Below are 19,547 nucleotides of genomic sequence, written 5' to 3'. Positions count from 1 at the left end.
AGAATATGCTGAAAGGCTTGAATATTGTTCTTATTCAGCTGCAAATGTTTTTGAAAGATAAACATTTTATTCTGGTGAATGTCAGCATGTAGTAAGGATATTGCTGGCTAGGTATACTGAATACCTGGTGTTACTGGGCCTCTTAGATTTCACAGCTGTCTTTGATATAGTTAGGGGCTGATGGAGCTCTTCTGTCCCACTTTGTACAGTGCACAGGAACCCAAAGAAGATTTTTCTGTAAATACTGGCTCCACTTCATAGCCCTGTGTTCCCCTTGCCTCCATTATCCCACAGTGACTCTTGGTCTGACCTTGTTTTCAAAAGGCTATATATATAAAAACAACCTCAGATTGTGTTATGTATTTATTTTGGTTCTTGTCTGAGGTGGATAGGGTAGCACAATGTGTTAGTGCTCTACTGTTGTCACACTGTCAGGAAAATATTCAAACAGGTCACTAGAGGGTGCATAGCACTACAGAGGAACCTATCACCCCTTAGAGTCAAGTGCTGCCAAATAAATGCTCCACCTTTCTGTGTGGAGTTTGCATGTTCTCCCTGTGCTTGTGTGGGTTTTCTCCAGGTACTCTGGTTTCCTCCCACAGTCCAAAAACATGTATGTCAGGTTGATTGGTGACTCTAAATTGCCCATAGGAGTGAGTGTGAGTGTGTGAGGTTGTTTGTCTCTATGTGGCTCTGTGATGGACTGGTGACCTGTCCAGGGTGTACCCCTGACTTCCACCCAAAGAAAGCTGGGATAGGCTCCAGCAGATCCCTGTGACCCTAAATAAGAATAAGCAGGTATAGATAATGGATGGATGTTTTCTGTAGTGGCCACACAGAAACGTCACTTATTTACTCTGTCAGTGATGTCCATCTATTATCTATACTCGCTTATCCCTTAACCAGGGTCATGGGGATCTGCTGGAGCCTATCCCATGTCTCTCTGGGTGAAAGGCAGGGGTACACCTTGGACAGGTCACCAGTCCATCACAGGGCTGAAGACATGATGCATGTGTAAATGTTTTGACCCTATAGTATTATTTTTAATGAGAAACAGGAGCGAGTTAATACTTTTTGAACCAGCTTTGACTCATACTAACTACATACTGAATCATACTAAGATAATAGCATATCATTGAGGCTGCAGTGTGACATATTATCAAAAGGTAGGCCCATTTAACATGAAAACCAGTAAATGGCTGCAATGAAGACTGGTCTCAGAATTGAGGACAGGTGACATGGTGAACAATAACCTTTTTATTTTCTGCACTGAATTAAAAAAAAGTTTAAAAAAAGCAATCAATTTGTACACTCAGTTTCTGCAGATAGGACACTGTTGACACTAACTAATGTCTTTGAAAACAGACCTGAAAAAAAAAAACACTAGAAATTCATCAAAATTACAGATGAAAGAAATGTACAAAAAGATTCCCTCATTACCATAAACAAAACAAAATACAAAAAACATCTCCTGGGTTGTAATGTCTGGAGTTAATAATGTGCAAAATGTATCTATAGTATTGAACTGGCATTCATGTGGAATTAAAAAGCAATGATAAAAGAGTAAAAATAACTCTGAGCAAAGAGTTAGTGGCAGAGGAGGAATGATGTGAAAATAATTCCATAGTCTTATTGTCCACATTCACATCAAACCATCCAACAAAAAAAAACAAAAACAAAAACAAAAAGTCAAAGGCAGTTCAGGATTGCAATTCAATATCTACAAAATCTGCATTTTAACAACCTAGCTATGTACACTGTACAGAGATTTAAACACAAACATACATCCTTTACAAAGCAAAAAGGAGCTGCATGCCTGAGTGGATCAGGCAGATTATAGTACAATACAGTGACAATCTGAAACAGTCGGATGTGCCGTCTCTCTGGAGGCCAGATAAATACTAAACCATTAGTGACCTGGATAACAGTTTGACTTTTATCTACAGACATGGTAAAGAGGATACAAAGTAATAGGAAACACTGGAATTTAACGCCATTAAAACTGTGTCAGCCTCTCATGGCTTTAAGGGAATAATGGTGTGGCAGGTGGGCATCAACTAGCTGGCGTTTGTCAGTCGGGTTTTGCCACAGGTTTTCAACTCTGCAGTGACACTGTCTTTTTCATTGTCTTTAAACCTTTGAAAGAACAACAAAGAATGAACAATTACAATGACAGATGACCTGTAGGATTTCTGAACATAGCACAAAATTTAATCAAAAACATCATGACAAGCCAACACCAAATCACTAGTGCAACATAGATAAAGCAATTCCACAAAACAAAAAGACTGAAGCTAAGAGTAGCTGTAGTTGCTAACATACAATTTAAAGTTTTCTATTGCAACATTACTTCATTATCTTATTTGAAATTATTCTCTCACAATCATGTCATTTTAACAGCATACATTGTTTTTGTAATGCTTTCATTTATTTTACTACACGTGGATTCAGATCATTTATTTATTAAAATATGACAATATAAAAATACTCTATTACAAAGTATAGCATTATTTCAGACAGATCACTGAGGTCTCACTTGCATTAGGCTGTTGGCATTTGCTTCATAACTCATGTTTCACAATAAGTGGATGTGCCTTAAATCCCAGTCAATACTGTGTCTTCTCTGGAGACAAGTTTGTTTGATTTGTGATCTTGAGATAACAGGTCTTTAACTATATTAGGAACTACAGCAATTCTTGTTTTTCTGCACAAAAGATGGATGATCTCACTGAACGTTAAGGGCAAAAGAGCTGAAATATCATCATGGTGGGGGTTTTTTCTGGGGGGGGAGCAAGCACATTCCACATTAAAACATATAAACTGTGTTTTGAAATGGGGCCAGAACACTGTTTCATACATATTCACCAAGGTCAAGGTCAAACTATGTTACAAAGTCTGTACAAACTCAGAGCACTGAAAATTTTACAAATCTAAGGAGGTAAAAAGGAAAACAGGGATTTGTGTCTTTTTTCGAAAGGAGTGGTCCAGAGGGCTTCTCTGAAGGATCAGGGAACCAAGCAACCCTTTTACTTACATGATTGTCCCTTCTCTTTTTTCAAATTTTCTCTACCACATCTGTAAATTCTAATCTCTTTTGGATTAGTCGTTCTCAATCACATTCTCTGCCTCATTCTTTTCACGTTACAAATGACTCCCTATTGTGAAAGGAAGGACACTTCTTAATGTTCTGTGCTGCCGGGACAGGACTGACAACACACTGCATTTGTTGTTCAGGGCAGTGTAAAACATAACACAGGGTTGCATTGGAGAACAGTACATAAACCAAATGAAATGTGTTTTTTAATTTGTGTCCTTATAGTATATAGTTCTAGCAGTAGCTGGCAGCTGACAGAGCATTTCTTCCCCTGTGATAACAATTGCTTCTGCATCTCCTTCCTTCTGCACTTGTATCATGCTCTTTGTGGACCATTGTACACTCCATGGCATCCCTGGTCACTCAGTCACACCTCAGTCTGTTGTTGTGAGTCAGTGATGATGGTTACCCCCCGACGAAGCTCGTCCATACTGTCAAAGTCACTGCCGTGTTCAGAATCATCGAGCCCACATGGGGCTGACATATCTGATGCTGATGATGCACCAACAGACAGTCGCATATTTAGTGACACAGAGTCATCAGTGTCCCCATTTCCTGGGGTTATGCCACTCATTGTAGTGCTGAAGTCCCCGTGGGGTACCTCCCCAAGGGGCAGTTGGTGGGGAGGCAGGTATTGGCTGGGGTGGAAGTGTGGCCTTGCATGTGGACACCCAGTGCTGCCAGAGCTAAGGGTGCTCTCCTTGGAGACCGGTGGGTTGGGTGGCAGCGGTGTGTAGGGCTCAGGATAGTCCTCACCTGTGGGCAGCAAAGGTGGCAGCTGGTCTTGGCTCAAGAACTCTTCTTCGTGGGGAGGGGGGTAGTCGCTGTCGATATCATAGCCCCCTAGGTAGTAGTCTGACTCCAGTTCACGGGTGCTTCCCCCAAGCCGCGGGGCTGACACTTCTGCTTCGCCCCCAGGACCTGCCTCATAGCCTGGCACTTCTTCAATGTCTGACAGCCTAGTGCTTGGCATCCAGTCTGATGTATCCCAGTGATACGCTAGATAGCAGAAGAGGAGATGGTTAGTAACAATACACACTGTGAAACAGATCCACATATGACTGAGCCAAAAAAACTGGTCTCCACAATGTAGAGATGTGCAGCAGACATGCTTTCAAATATGGCGCATTAGATTCAGGAACATCAACAATACAGAGACATGTTGAAGGTCGCATACATGACAAGGCACAACCTGCACAGAAGACATGTTAGGTCTTTGGAGTGTACGTGACATGCACAATAGGTGTCTTTCAGGGTCGGGGTCACAGGTGTCACTGCATGCTGAGATCATCATGACAATATGCAGCACTCAAGACATGTTAAAGGACTCAAAAAGAGCAACACTTTATACTGAATTAGAGGGGTACATCAAATATTTGGCAGAGGTTCCTATTGGTCAGTGTAGCAAAAAAAAAAAAAAAAAAAAATCTGTGTTGTCAGCAGGTTGTTGGCTCCAATGCACCCTATTACTACTTAAGCCCTTTACACATATACTTGTAGTAAAGATGCAGCAACCAGATCAAACCTACCTTAACCATAATACTCATAGGATTGACTGGTTGTTCTAACATCATCCTGTGGTTACATTTATCTGACAAGTGACATAATGACAGAAACAGAAAAGCAGATGTAGTGTGATATTGTTATGGAGTGGAAAAAACACAGAGCAATGAGGCCATGGTTGATGGTTCAGCATCTGACTGTAATATGGGTAACTTTTCTAACAATCAAAGCTGGTTTCTTTTAACTATGACCACAATCTCAAATTAACTTTATCCAAGAGGTTTTAGTTGTCTCTTCAACTTCCCCAAACTGCAACTATGACAGTGATAGCTCAGAAAACATGACATTTTATATGTTTTGAAACACAATGTCAAACATTTTTTTTCATTAGGCAGGAGAGCTTGTTGGCTTGTTGTATGTCATGCTGCCAAAAAATAAGACTGCATTTCCTCAGAGTCATTGGAAAGGGAGAGACTCTGTGACCCATTTGAGTATATTTTGCACTGAACCAAAGTGGGACCCAGTTAATATGGATTCAATGACCTGTTACCGTTTGCTATTGGTATAACAAGGTGTTAGCATTAAGCACTGGAGCCAACAATGTAGCAACATTTCATGAATGATAATAGTCATCACACTGCTTGACTGACCAGAAAGACAATCTACCAAGAACTCTGTAGAATAATTTACCTGAAGACAGATTTCATTGAAAAGCAAATGGTGAGTGATGTTGAAACAAAAGCAATGGCAAATCAAACCAGAAAGCATTCATGCATCAGAGCAGAAAACAAACCATGGAAAGGCTGAGGCTGTGAAAACTTCATCAAGCAACAACTGGAAAGGTACCATCACTAGGGTGAAAATAAAAATCCAAACAAAGTTGCATTGGGGGGTGCAGAAAGCTGAATGGTGACAGGAAAAACCAAAGGTTGGAGGGGAGGGCGGTGGGGGTTGAATACCCTGGACTGGTAAGTCAGCACTGCACAATGAATGCTTGTGGGAGAGTGTTGGATATCATATCAAATAACACATATGCACACAGAGCTCTGACTAGGGAACGGGCTGAGCAGAGGAATTTACCAGTGACAGTATAAAAGTATGAAAGTACAGGTAGGTACTCTATACACAGAGAAAGGTCGAGGGATACAGAGGGTAGACAAAATAATTTCAGTCAGGACCAACCAGCTTGAAGATTATTTGAAGGTTTGATTATCACGCAGGAGTCAGGTAATTAACCCTCATGACCACCTGGATATAGATGTTGTTTGTATGCTTTCTGTGGTGGAGGACGATTGAGGTTGGCTACAGGTTTAGGAGCTTGGCCCATCGCAATGAAGGTGTAGCTAATTTTATGTTAATTGCCTTCTCTGCAGAAGGATGAGAGGCGTAAAAGTTCCCTGTAGCTTTTTCAACATATTCATTGTGAGACACAAAAGCTGACTGCATATTGTTGATGTCTGACAAATTGTTTTCTCTTTCCCTGTGATGGACTGCTGACCCTGCCTTTCGCCCAAAGAGAAATATGATAGTCTCCAGCAGATCCCCGTGACACTAAATAAGAATAAGTGGGTATAGGTAATGGATGGATGCTTTCTTTTTCCATTATAATCTAAAAAAGTCAACTCTTCTTAAAATATTGAAACCTATATTGTTCACATTCAGGCTTGGTTGGTTACAGTCTTCTCCCCAGCCTTTTGCTGGTGCATCAGGTCTGCTATGTTTCTTGACATTTCTAACTATTTGCTAGTAGTAGACACAGCAGCTCTGTTACATGCTACTTCAGCTAACCTGTTAGCCAGAAGCTAGCAGCACTGTGACGGTGGTTTGCTTCAAGTGAACAGCAGAAATTTGCATTACACCTGTTTAGGATGTTATCATGCTATTGAATGACCTGTTACCACTTGTCATTCTTAATTCATTCTGAACATGGCTCAGGAAGTCCCCACTCCACCTAACGATTAGGAGGTCCAGCAGGTCATTATCATCCTATAAGCTTTTATGATCATGGTTACAAACATAAACATCGCACAGACTTTGCAGACTTTCTCCTTTTATATAGTACATCACCAATTCCCTCCTTGTCTGTTGTAATAATTACTACAGCAAACAATAGTCACCTGAATACCATGGGTGCACGTCTATTAATAACACCACCTCTTGGCCTGCCAGGAGGTGCAGAAGGCCCCTGATTTACCATATTTATGGTTGCAATAATGAGTGATAATGGCCACAACAATTGGTTAGAAGCAAGGCAGCTGGTGCTCTTTTCCTCTCCACTATCTTTCAATAGCTGAGCTGGTTTGACCATTTTGGTCTATTTTTAGAAAAGCAGTGGTATTATATTAATGAAAACAAACAAAACAGTGGGTGTTTATCACTGCAGGTTAGGGCGAATGATCCTTGAAAAGGTAGTCTTCCTGAGTTTATTTCTTCCAGACTGTACAATTGTTACTGCACAATTCAAGTTGTTTTTGTTGGGTGATTGTTATTTTGTCTACTCACTGCAGAAAAACAGATGGAAGGATAGACAGGTAAGGATGGGATAGATGAATAGGTAAGGGGGGGCTAGAGGTAGAGGAGGGGGACTGGTAGTCACCTCTGTTGTAGGTTTGACCTTGGTCCATAACGGACACTGTGAGATGGAAGAACAACATAAGACGGTGACTTATAGCATTTGATTGTAGGTGTGGCTACTGTTCAGAAAGATATTTAAATTTGACCTGTTGTGATCTCTTTTCAATGTGTGTGTAATCATGTAAAGATCTTCATATTTATCCTACGTGGAGGTTTCTAAAGGTTTTACATCCCTAACGAACAGGGCTGCTGGTGTAAGCTCACTGATTTTGTTATAGCCAATCTCTCCCTCACAGCTTTTCCTTCCACTATTGTTGATGTTTTGGACCTTATGAGTAAAAAAATGTAAGTCACTCATCATTTTACACAAGATAGAATAATGACTGGCTAAAGATATGCTATGAACAACCAAGATTCTGCAGGGGTTCATTCCAGTCATTCACTAACACTGCTTGAAGGAGCAGAGTAGGACAGAGGAGCGCATTAGTGAAATCATCTACTGAGGGGCTCAGTTGGAATCAAAACCTGCAGACTGTTGGTTCTTAGTGCTCTATAAAAGTCTCTTACTGACTGTAAAGAATGTCTAGGAAATCAGAAAAGGAATAATCTGTAAACATAAGTCTTCACATGTTTTGACCAAATCTATTTAGAGTATCAAAAAGGCTTTCAATTACTGAAAAATACATTATGTTACACACAGTGACAGTGTATTCAACTTAGGTACAGTACATCACTGAAGACATCTCTTGCAGAAGAGATAGCGCAAAGATAAGACTGAGATTAGAGAAGAACAGAAGAGCGAGAGAAGAGACACAATGGGGATGAAACATGGTACCTTCACTTTCGATTGTGTCGACTGCATCATTGACCAGTCGAATGACAGTCACTATGGAGGCTTGTGGAGGAAAAAAGGAGGAGATAAGGTTTGAAATACAGTCATTCAAAGTGAAAAACGCTCATTGTGGTGTTAGTCCGGGGCATCTCCTCACACCTGTGACATTGCGTATGACTGACACTACTGCTATTCCTGCCTACAGAGAGGACTACCTGGTCTGCCTCTAACACAATCCAAGACTTTTTGCTAATTTTGGTGTTTGGGGACAATTTACACACATTGCCATTCACATATGTGAAGATACTTTACACTGCCAAACAAAACAAATAAATAAATTCACAAATGCAAAGAAAGCCATGTGAAAATAAAAATATAAAAGCAACACACTACTACATCTCTCTTGATTTTTGTGCATTTTTAGTGCAGACACTCTTCTCCAGTGACACCAGTCAGACTTTAGCAAGCGCAGGAATGACAAATGGCAAGTGTTATATGGCTTTTGGCAAAATCCATATATTTAACCAGCTGATGATTAGGGGTAAAAAGCTGACAAGTCTGAATTATGATCATTCTGAAAAGTAAAGCAATGAATCCCATGGGCTGCAAATAAATTGTAGTGAAAACAGCAAAATGCAATGAAAATGAAACAAATATACAGCAATACAGCTCCAGCAATAAGGCAACAACCAGCAACACCACACTACAAAGCAATCAAAACCCCTTAGTGTCTATGATAATACTTAATAAGATGTTGTTGAGAAATCATTATTAAGGCCAATGTGCAGTTGTGAGAAGTCTGTTTACCCTTGGGAATGCATCATTTTGCTGTAATACTATAACTGCAAACAGATAATGTGTGTAGCATCTAAAGGTAGGGTAGAACTAATAACATGCATATATTGTTGATTTTGCTTGCTAATCTATTTTTTGACAGTTTAGTCTCTTTTTTTAAATACAGTGGCAAGAAAAATTATGTGTACTTCTTGGAATTAACTGGTTTCCTGCTTTAATTTGCCATAAAATGTGATCTGATCATTTAAGTTACAGCACCAAACAAACACAATGTGCTTAAGCTGATAACAACAAACTGTTCTAATTTTGCATGTCTTTATTGAACACACCTATTAAACATTCACAGTGCTGGAGGAAAAACTAAGTGACCCCAAAGCTAACTGGAGTCGGTAGTTTGCACATCTGGAATCCAGTTAACGAAATGAGACTGGATGTGTGATTTAGAGCTGCTCTGATCGATAAAATAATCTCCAAACTTTTAAGTTTGCTGTTCAAAAGAAGCACCTGCTGATGTGAACCATGCCTCACAAAAAAATAACTGAGGTAGGTGACAAGATCACTGTAGGCATATGATCAAGAGTAGTATACAAAGTAATTTCGAAGTGTTCAGGCATTCATTACTTGACATTCATTCATCTTCACCCGCTTATTCCTAATTAGGGTCACGGAGATCTGCTGGAGCCTATCCCAGCTCTCTTTGGGTGAAAGGCAGGGGTACACCCTGGACAGGTCACCAGTCCATCACAGGGTGACTTTAATGGGAACATGAAATCCCAAGTTTAATAAAATATCTTACAGGATAATGGATGGCTGTCCGCCAGCTGAATCTTAGTCAAGGTTGTGTGATGCAGCAGGATTACCCTAAGCATCGAAGTAAATCCACCACAGAATGGCTTCAGTAAAAGAAAATGAGTCTTTTGAAATGGCCCAGTCAGAACCCAGACCTTAAGCCCCTAAAGGTGCTTTGGCATGAGCTCAAGAGACCTGTTCACACCAGACATCCTACAAATGCATTTGAGTTGAAGCAGTTCTGGTCCAAAATTCCTCCTATATATTGTGCTGGTCTGATCCAAAAAGTGTTTGCATGAAGTCACTGCTGTTGTAGGAGGTTTGGCCAGGTATTAATTCCAAGTATTCACGTTTTCCTCCAGCACTGTGAAGGTTTAACATTAGAATTGTTATCAGCTTAAGCACATTGTATTTGCCTGTGTTTGGGACTTAGATGAAGATCAGGTCAAATTTTATGTCAAATTAATGCAAAAAAGAAAAAAAAACAAAAACAAAAACAGTTCATTCCAAGGGGTTCACATACTTTTACTTGCCACTGTAATTGACAGTGAAGTAACAGAAACAAAACTTGTATGTACAGTTGTATGACAATCTACAAAGGTTCTCAGCTATAATCAGACTGGAGTGGCATGTATCCCAGCTGTTATGCTATGAGAGCACCCTTAAAACATAAGATTTGACCTAAAGATTAACCTTGGCTGATTATGGGAATTTACGGTATGTCTTTCTGAACATGAATTTACTCAGAAACTTTAGCCCAGTCATTGGACTATATGGCCCACTGTGCTGCTAGAGGATACAACATGGCCTATCCTTTGGAACAATGAATAGTTTAAGACTTTGCAAACTTTACATAAACACTGTTTCTCTCTCTATTTTGCTACCTCTTATCTTTGTCTGAAAGAATTGTAACTGCAACATTTACAATAATATTTAAATATTTATTTTTTTCTCTTCAAGGATTTCACTTGTTTGTTCAGATCTTCTATGTATTTTAAATACAGGGAATAACTAATACTGGTACATCAATTTAGAAGCAAACAATTCAGCAATCTAAGTCATGTTCTCTCACATATGTATGAAAACCAAGTGTAAAAGATACAGTAACACTGGCTTTGCATGCATATCGATGAGCAAAAACAATCGAAAGAGACCCAGTGTAACCAAAAGATAAACAAGCAGTGATACGAAATATTTTTAAAATAACTACATTTAATTCTGAAACACCAGGAAACTCTGGTATCGTGACAAGCCTGAACCTCTCTTGTGGGTGTGTGTCTTACCATTGTCATCACAGGAGTCAGACTGGAAGGAGCTCAGTGATTGGACCTCTGAGTTACTGCCTTTGTTGCTCCCTGAGAAACACGTTACTTCTTCTGCCATGTCGACCATCTTACCTGTGGGGAGAGAAACTATGACTCTGAGGTTGGTTCCAAAAGTAGGGGGGTAGGACACCTAGGTGAGGTGTAGACCTATTGCATGAGGGGGTGTAAGGCATGCTTGAGCACAGATAGCATAACATGGAAAATTTTAAAGAGCTCCAACATAACCATAATACTACAACAGAGAGTAACTCATCATCAACTCAATGCACAGCTTCCAAAGCAAAAACAACAAAATATGACGAGGCATATGTTGCCCATGGATTCTCCAGTATAATGGTGGATAACGAGAAGTGATCACAGCTTCTGACAGGCTGAACCAGTGAACAAGTTAAGACACCATGTATTTATTTTGTTTTGTTCAATAAGAAGTTGCAGTTTGATCTTTTTAGGCATCACTATTTTAGACAATAGCTATTTCAGCTAAATAGACATAACTGTATTTGTATCCCATTACTAAATATCACTGCAAACATCAAATAATATAATATTAATTAATACAGTAAATTAAGAATTTTTCTTAGATTATTGTTTAGATTATTTTTAGGAATATATTGTTTACACTTGTTTTTGTTAGAATCCCAAAGGTCAAGACTTGGAATGTCCAGAGACAATCCTAAACAAATGTATTGGAGCCAGAAAAACAATCAACTAGTAATCTTTCTTTGTGGTACTTGGCGTAACTAAGTCTGAATGATTTGCTGTTCTCCATACGACTTATCCTGCATAGGCTCACGAGGGGAGCTGGAGCCAGTTTCTGCTGAAACAAGTTATCTAATTCCTAATTTCTCATAGAAAAAGATCGGTGTACAAATTATTCAGTTAGCAGCTTCTCATTGTTACACCGCTCACTATTTTTTGTTGCTGTCAAGAGTGCCATCTAACACTAGTGACTACTCCACAAAATTACTGTTAATATACAGTTTGCCCTTGTTGGCCACCATACTAAGTACTTGAAAGTACTCACACAAACATACCGTATCTTCACATACTATTACTTCATTAAGTCTAATTTATTGTCATTGATCGTTCTTACTTTAGCAGGCAGTTGAAAAACACTTAGACACACACTCACCCTCATCACTGTCCCACGGGCTCTTGCGTATAGAGTCACAGTCTGAGCGACAGGGTGACACTGGCGGCAGGTTGGGGGCCACACTGCACACCACCACCCCTCTCCTTGTTGTTCCTGACAGGATCCTTGGTGACTCTGGGTGAAAGGTGCTCATCTCTGTATGCTCCACACTGCGCCCATCCACCATCTTTTCCAGTGTGGATCGTGGGTCTCCTTGGAAACAAGGTGTATATGCCATAGGCCTCACAGGGACCTGTGGCGGTCCCATCATCCCACCCCCTCCCACCACAGTGGGCCCCAGTCCTGCTTCTGAGTACAGGTTGAGAGGGTCTCCTGGTGTACAGTGTAGGGTTTTAAACTGAACACCATTGGCCTTATTAAGGAGGGCAGCAGTAGCTGGGTCCTGGACTAGAGACAGATTGTTTCGCGAGTAGTTCTTCTGGAAAACCTTCTTGCGGAAAGCGATGAAAAGGATGATGAGGGTGATGATGACAAAAAGCACCACAGCAATGCCAATCAGCTCCTCTTTACCAACCACAGCGTGACCCGCCTGCATGTCGGGGACAACGACAGGCCGCAGGCCACAGCGCTGGCCCACAAAGCCTGCTGTGCAGTTACAGTAGAAGGAGCCATGAGTGTTGACACAGATGCCACCGTTCTCACACTCACCCTCTGGATTGCTGCGGTCACATTCGTTCACATCTTCCTCACAGCTGCAGAAGGGTGGGGTGGAAGAAAGCGGGAAGGAGAGTGGTGTGAGATTATAGTGTATAAACAACTTTGGACTGTTCAATTACCAGATCCCAGATGGATCATTTACAAAAGAACAGGAGAGTAAGATGAAATGCACTGAGGGCAGTTTGCAGACGTAATCCCTGTGTGGGCTCACAACACAATCCCCTTGTCTTTAGTATGATTAATCTGCCGTGTGTGGAATATCAACACGGTCTGCGGTGCCATTTAGCTTTTAACAAATTCAAACAGAATCTAAGGTATTATTAGGGGAGGCTGGAGAGAAAAAAAAAATACTGAAATGATTCGGAAAAAATAATTCTTTCAGGGTTCAGGGCTAACCTCATTTACACATTAAAGTCTATTAAAGACCCCAAATTGCAAAAGATACCCAATATGTTAGATGCTGGATTTTTGGCAAAAGTGCATGCCACATGCCACCGATGTTTGTATTTTATGTAATGGTGCAGTCATTAAAACAGTGCAGGAATAAACTTCAATGATAATCTGGAATAAAATGACAAGATACTATTTATAATGTCAGACTATGGCTTTTTCAACCTTAAAGCTACTTAAAGATGAAAACAGAATTTTTGAAGGTTAGCGAAAACTGTGCAAGGACTGCATGGATTGCCCTGGGGAAACTCTGTGCCACTGAAGGAAGATCAGCTAAAGCAGGTCTGGGATTACTAGCTGATTTTGTAGCCAAGTCTTAGATGGTTCCTGTGTCAAAGTCAGTCTTTTCGACCTTAATTTTTGTTTATGTTGTGCTCAGATGAAGTACAACATAGAAATCACATCCTAACTCTGGAAAACCACATTGTCTGTATTTGTAGTGACAGATATTCTATTCATTTTGGGAAATGTGCTTTGTCTCTTTCCTTCTAAGAATAAATGAGATTATAGTTATCAGACTCAGTTCGATGGTTTAGTATAACATACACGTCTCTAATAGTGACTAATGATAAGGTTCTATACTATTTGTTTTTCCACTAACAAACTTAATATTAAAGTGCTATTTCAACAATAGTTGGATGTGGTCAGCTTCCTGGAGTCTTGTCATAGTTTTCAGGTTTGGTCAAACTGTGCCTATACACAGATCCACAACCTGTTCTAATGGACCAAATCTGGAAACCTGATAGTTGACAGCGTTTCTGACATATCTGTATTTCAAAGAGGCCTTAAAATATAAGTAAAATATCTGGCATGTTACTTCAGCCCGTTCAGGCTTTGATGAAGTACATTTATCGGCTTGTGTATAACTGTAGTGTGTACTGTATATGTGTGTTGACTGCACTTGACTGTAAGTAAATTCTATTGGCTTATGTGGATGTCATAGGATCAAGTGTTGTGAATGAAGAAGGCAGGATGTAGAATGAATTGTCATTTAATACTGCCTCCCTGTGGCCACAAACAACATTAGCAGTCAACAAAATCTGTTTCATATATATGTTCAGTATCCAGGTTGTTAAATTTTTATTTAAAAAAAAAAAAAAATTCCTGAATTATATATATCTGAATTCACTGGGTTTTTCAGCTTTCATTAAAATCATAATTAAAAACAGAATCTAGAAATTCTATATAACTGAATCCAAGATTTGGTTTGTTAAACTGAAACCACAATGTGTGCTTTGTTGAAACAACCGGAACAGAAAATATATATCATATTTCCTAATATTAAAGAGTAACTGCTAATTGTAGGTCATTGATATGGTAACTCTGCTGAGAGCCTCAGGCTTTAAAGGGCCAGTTCACAAAAAAAAAAAAAAGTCAGTGTCAGTTTTACAACCCTAACCAAAATCAAATGTTTTAATAAAAAGCACATCCTGACTTTGGAAAACCACATTGTCTGTGTTTTTCAAGTGGTGATGCATATTCTATTTATTTTGGGAATTATGTTTTCTCTCTTTCTTTCTGAGAATAAATAAGATTATAGTTAGACTAATTTCTATGGAAGTACAAAGCTAGACTTAGAATGTGGGTCGCCTGCCATACACTTTTCTAATGATCATGTTATACCACTTGTTTGTCCACTAAAAGACTAATACTAAGGTGCTATTTCTACAATAGTTCACAAAATCCACAACCTGTTCTCACAGTCCAAATCTGGAAACCTGACAGTACTGTAATGCTGCATAGAAGTACTGGATTGACAGATGCACATATCTGTATTTCAAAGAGACTTTCTTGTCCAGGAAGAGAATGACGGAGGTATCCTTAAACCAACTGTTGTTACAAATGGTATCAAACATGTAATATATCTAGCATGTTACTCTCCTTAGAACTACAAACTGCTATTTATGCCTTTCTGTATCTTCACTGGTTAAACAATCTCATTTAAACACCACGAGCGAAACATTTTTTTCCAGAATGCAGATGACCTCATTTCCATAAGGGCTATATGCATATCTAATAGAGATCAGTTATGTTTCTTGTCAGTTTTTGTGAACAAGGCCCTTGTCTAAACTCTAGGGTCTCAGTAGAGTTACCAGTTCAGTCATTATATATTCCAGCTGAACTTGCTTGAGGTTCTTAAAGACAGTTCACCTCTCATCTAATTATCTTTTTAATCGGAGAAGCTTCTTCAGTTCTAAAGAAGTGGAAATAGATGAGAGGTGAAATGTTTCCAAGGGCGTCAAGCAAGTTCAGTTAGAGACAACTAGTCCTACAAGGCCTTTCAGCTAAGGATTTGAACTGGAACTCACGTCAGGCCCTTGAAGCCTCTCCTGCAACTGCAGAGAAAGGCATTCCCAATGGGCTTACACATGCCTCCATTCTGGCATGGGTTGGGAACGCATGCTGTTATCTCCATCTCACAACGCCCTCCGGTGTATTGGGGGTTACAGTTGCATGAGAACCCTGGCAGGCAGAAAGGGATGGGTGGAAGAAACAGATTTAAACAATTAAGGGTGAGTTCTGTTTGGAATAAACACATACAACTTAGGAAAATCACATAAGTGTATCAACACAGCATAACAAGAGTATGCATACACAGATACAAAGGAATGGCTCTGACATGAAAAAATATGAAATAGGTGACACAAAGCACTTAACTTCATAAACACACACTTGAAAAACAATACTGGAAAATTTGTGTTTTTATTATGTGTATGAGATACTTCAGAGATACAGACTACCTTTCCACAGTGCTGTGTAACTAACTGCTTTTGTGAATACAGTGTAAATGACAAGTAGCATGTGGGAATTCTTTCAGCAGACATGTTTCTGCATTACCATGAACACAGACATTAGTTTTTTTTTTATTCAATCTCACACACACACACACACACACACACACACACTGTTGGGAGGCTGGTCATTTAAACAAATACAATGGATACTGAGTAGAATACAAACACCTTCATTATGTAAGAAGCAATGCACTGATTACTAATGTGTTTTATAATATTTGGTCCACGTAATTTACATACAGTGTAACGAACTAGATATTTCACATGTATAACTTCATTCATTCATTATCTATACCTGCTTATTCCTATTTAGGGTCACAGGGATCTGCTGGAGCCTATCCCAGCTCTTTTTGGGTGAAAGGCAGGGGTACACCCTGGACAGGTCACCAGTCCATCACAACAACCACACACACTAACATTCACTCCTATGGGCAATTTAGAATCACCAATCTGAAATACATGTTTTCTGACTGTGGGAGGGAACTGGACTACCCAGAGAAAACCCACCCAGGCATGGGAAGAACATGCAAACTCTACACAGAAAGGCCCCTACTGGGTTTCAAACCAGGAACCTTTTTGCTGTGATGCAACAGTACCAACGACCAATTCACCGTGCTGCCCACAATAAAATCATTGTCATGTTTAATCTTTAACCTGTGGTTTTATGTGAGGCCTGGCAAGTTTGACTTTATATATTTTAGATAAGAGGGGAACTGTCACTTAAGCAATACGACATATCATCCAATCCTACAAACGCTGGTCATGGTTTCAACTCTCCTAAACAGTGTGTTGGTTATTTTTGAGTAATATACAAAAAGTTAATGGTAATTTTTAATTTATATAATAATAAGATCATAATAATAATACTAGTAAGTGCTATTAGTGTGAAGTGGCCGTGGTGTTTGCTATATTTCCTGTTACTCACCACCAGAGGGCAGACTGGTGCAAGTGGCTCCATTGCGACAGGGCTGCTGCAAGCATGCGTCAGGGTACAGGATGCAGCCCAGCTTCAGCTCTGTCAGTCCCACCACCTCCGCATAACGTGAGCGTTTGTTCTGCAGTGGCAGCTCATTGTTGTTCAGCATGACAGAGTCCAGGCAGCCCTGGAAGCCCTCAAGCACCAGCGGGTCCTTCTGGGAGTCCATGAGGCTGCGAGAGTTGGAGTGCTGCACCTAGAGGGAGTTTACACTTTGAGTTATACTCAAAATGTGAAGACTGTTGACTCCTATTTTCAGAGTTGTCACCATTCCTGTGACCATAACAACCACAGACCAGATCGACAGCTTATCATTTGTAGTAATAGTTACATTTAAATTAAACTAGAGCACCAGTTTTCCATCATGCTTAATGTTCAGGTCAGCCTTTATGAAAGCTGGCAAAATGCTCTCTGCATATATCACTGCTGCTCACACCATAATAACTGAAGGCAACTCAGAAGCGTGTTCAGCGAGATTTTAGAAAGATGATCAACCTTTAAAACTCCTCCATGCATGCTGGCTGTATGCCCAAAATGAACATGCAAACAGATATCCTGTAGTGCAAGCAGTGCAGCAATTCAGAGGTGTTTTTCCTTCTATCAGAAGCTGAAGAGCCCTAACATTTCTACCATTGTGTTATTTATCTGGAATCCCACAGATACTTATAAACTGACCAGCGCTCCAAAGTAGATTGTTCTGTCTGGAGCGAGCAGTTGTATGAATGGTGGCCCACGGCGACGCTCAACGTAGCTGTCATCCAGTGCCAGGCTGCTGAAGTTGCGGTTCAGTTCCAGAGCCACTGTGTGCCAGCTGCCGTCGTTGATGCGACGGCTGGAGATGCCCAACATGTCGGTACTGTCACCACCTCCACAGGCCAGCTGGAACCATAGCTTCCCCTCATCCAACTGCTCACACACACACACACGCACACACACATACACGCACACACACATACATACGCAACCTTAATGTTGAACAGTATATACAATCAGGAAATTCATCAAAAGAAAATGATCTTTACTGCATGTCTTCTATCAAACTGTCATAGAAACAGTCCAAATGCCATGTTTGGAGGAACGTGTGTATTTAGTATTTTCTTTCTCTTACTGTATAGCAGCTATAGCCACATATGATACACTAGATGATTTTTACAGCTTTGCAAAATTGGTTTGGTTTGGTTCCATGTGTTTATGTCTTATGTCTAAAAATACAGAAACATCTGATTAAATCAACATGCTAGGGTAAATTGTGCCTGCAGAAACTTTTAGGCACTTCAGATTTTTATCACACAACACCATCATGTGTCTGATTGATTTCAGGTTCATTGTGCAGGACAACAAGTCCATAAAGAACCCACTAGAGTTCACTATTTTCAGAGGCAAGAAGAACCAGGAGTCCTGCAACAGATGGTCTGACCCCCAAAGAGCCCTGATCTGGGCAGTGTGGAGTCAGGCTGGGATCAAATTAAGAGACAGAAATACTGGGACAGTCTACAGAAGAACCTCAGCAGCTTCTCCAAGGTGCTGCAAAGTACCAGGAGAAACTGTCTGGAGGTCAAACCAAAGAGAACTGCTGCTGTTTTAAGGTCAAAGGGGAGTGAATGCAGACAAGCACCTCTGTATGTGTGTGTGCATGTGTGTATACCTTGAGCACAGTGCAGGGCTCAGTGTGTGTGTACATGATGATTCCTCGGCTCTGCAGGGTTCTTATCCTCAGGCTAAGTTTCAGCTCTGTCTGCAGCCAGTCGGACAGCCTGTACTTGATGTAGCTGTTACCTGAGAAACTTAGGGACGAATGGCCTGCACAGAGAACGATTAACAAGCAGATGAACATGACACATGAAGTACATCAAAAATACATTATCTGTCCTCATTTCATGTTTCATACACCCACCCACGCACACACACACACTCACATACCTGCACATTCTCCCAGTTTGCCCGGTGGACACTGGCATGCGTAACGTCCTCTGGAGGCCTCAACTGAAACACACTGCATGTCTGCTGGACACGGCTGGTCCTCACACTGCTGTGACAGGACAGCACAGCTGGCATCTGGGCACACATGCAGGGAAAGAAGAACAGCCTTAAAATTAAAATAAAAGTCAGGAAAAAAAGAATATGCCATTCAGGTCTCTGCAATAGTTTGCATTTATCCATATTTATTTATTTTTTTAGATTTGCAAATCAGTATGTTTTTTATTTTATGCACTGTACTTCATATCACAGGGCCAGTGACAAATACTGTGTTTCATGGACAAAATATATTTTGTGCCACATGTGTTTTTTGACTGTACTATCTGCACAACTTCATCCTGCGGCAATGTTTATTGTCATTCCCTTGAGCCTGGCTGTGAGAGTACACACTAATTAGACCACCAGTGATTTGATGTAGCAGAGTGGAGCCAAGGCAGATATAAAGCTATATATTATTATATATGTTAAGTTATCTTGGCTTCAGTAAGGAACAACCCCCGTCTGTCCTATAGTAAAAACTCCTCTGCTGCTGAGTCCTCTGCCATACTGTTGTTACAGACACATCCAAGTTTACCCTACCCCTTGAGCTGGCCCAAAATCAACATCTGTGTATTTTTCTGCTGTAAT

At 40.3% G+C, this 19,547-nt stretch overlaps 1 protein-coding gene across 3 annotated transcripts in view; it reads right to left on the bottom strand.

The window, feature by feature from the left end:
* Positions 1-1,438: 1,438 nt before the first annotated feature.
* The window catches only part of fat3a (FAT atypical cadherin 3a), a 165,108-nt gene continuing 146,999 nt past the window's right edge, over positions 1,439-19,547 (bottom strand). Inside the window, exons 21-30 of one of the 3 annotated variants that reach the window (XM_026296673.1) lie at positions 18,864-18,998; positions 18,589-18,743; positions 17,619-17,849; positions 16,893-17,139; positions 15,482-15,635; positions 12,045-12,757; positions 10,871-10,984; positions 8,007-8,066; positions 7,194-7,229; positions 1,439-4,093 (exon numbers count right to left, since the gene is read on the bottom strand). In XM_026296673.1, the coding sequence (XP_026152458.1) occupies positions 3,462-4,093; positions 7,194-7,229; positions 8,007-8,066; positions 10,871-10,984; positions 12,045-12,757; positions 15,482-15,635; positions 16,893-17,139; positions 17,619-17,849; positions 18,589-18,743; positions 18,864-18,998 (2,477 nt within the window). In that variant the 3' untranslated portion in view covers positions 1,439-3,461. The remainder of the gene's footprint in view (positions 4,094-7,193; positions 7,230-8,006; positions 8,067-10,870; positions 10,985-12,044; positions 12,758-15,481; positions 15,636-16,892; positions 17,140-17,618; positions 17,850-18,588; positions 18,744-18,863; positions 18,999-19,547) is intronic. The other 2 variants (XM_026296681.1, XM_026296690.1) reach the window with 2 other exon arrangements.

Source organism: Mastacembelus armatus, chromosome 13, assembly GCF_900324485.2.
Source record: "Mastacembelus armatus chromosome 13, fMasArm1.2, whole genome shotgun sequence".
NCBI classification, from domain to species: Eukaryota; Metazoa; Chordata; class Actinopteri; order Synbranchiformes; family Mastacembelidae; genus Mastacembelus; species Mastacembelus armatus.
This window is presented reverse-complemented; position numbering and strand designations above follow the sequence as displayed.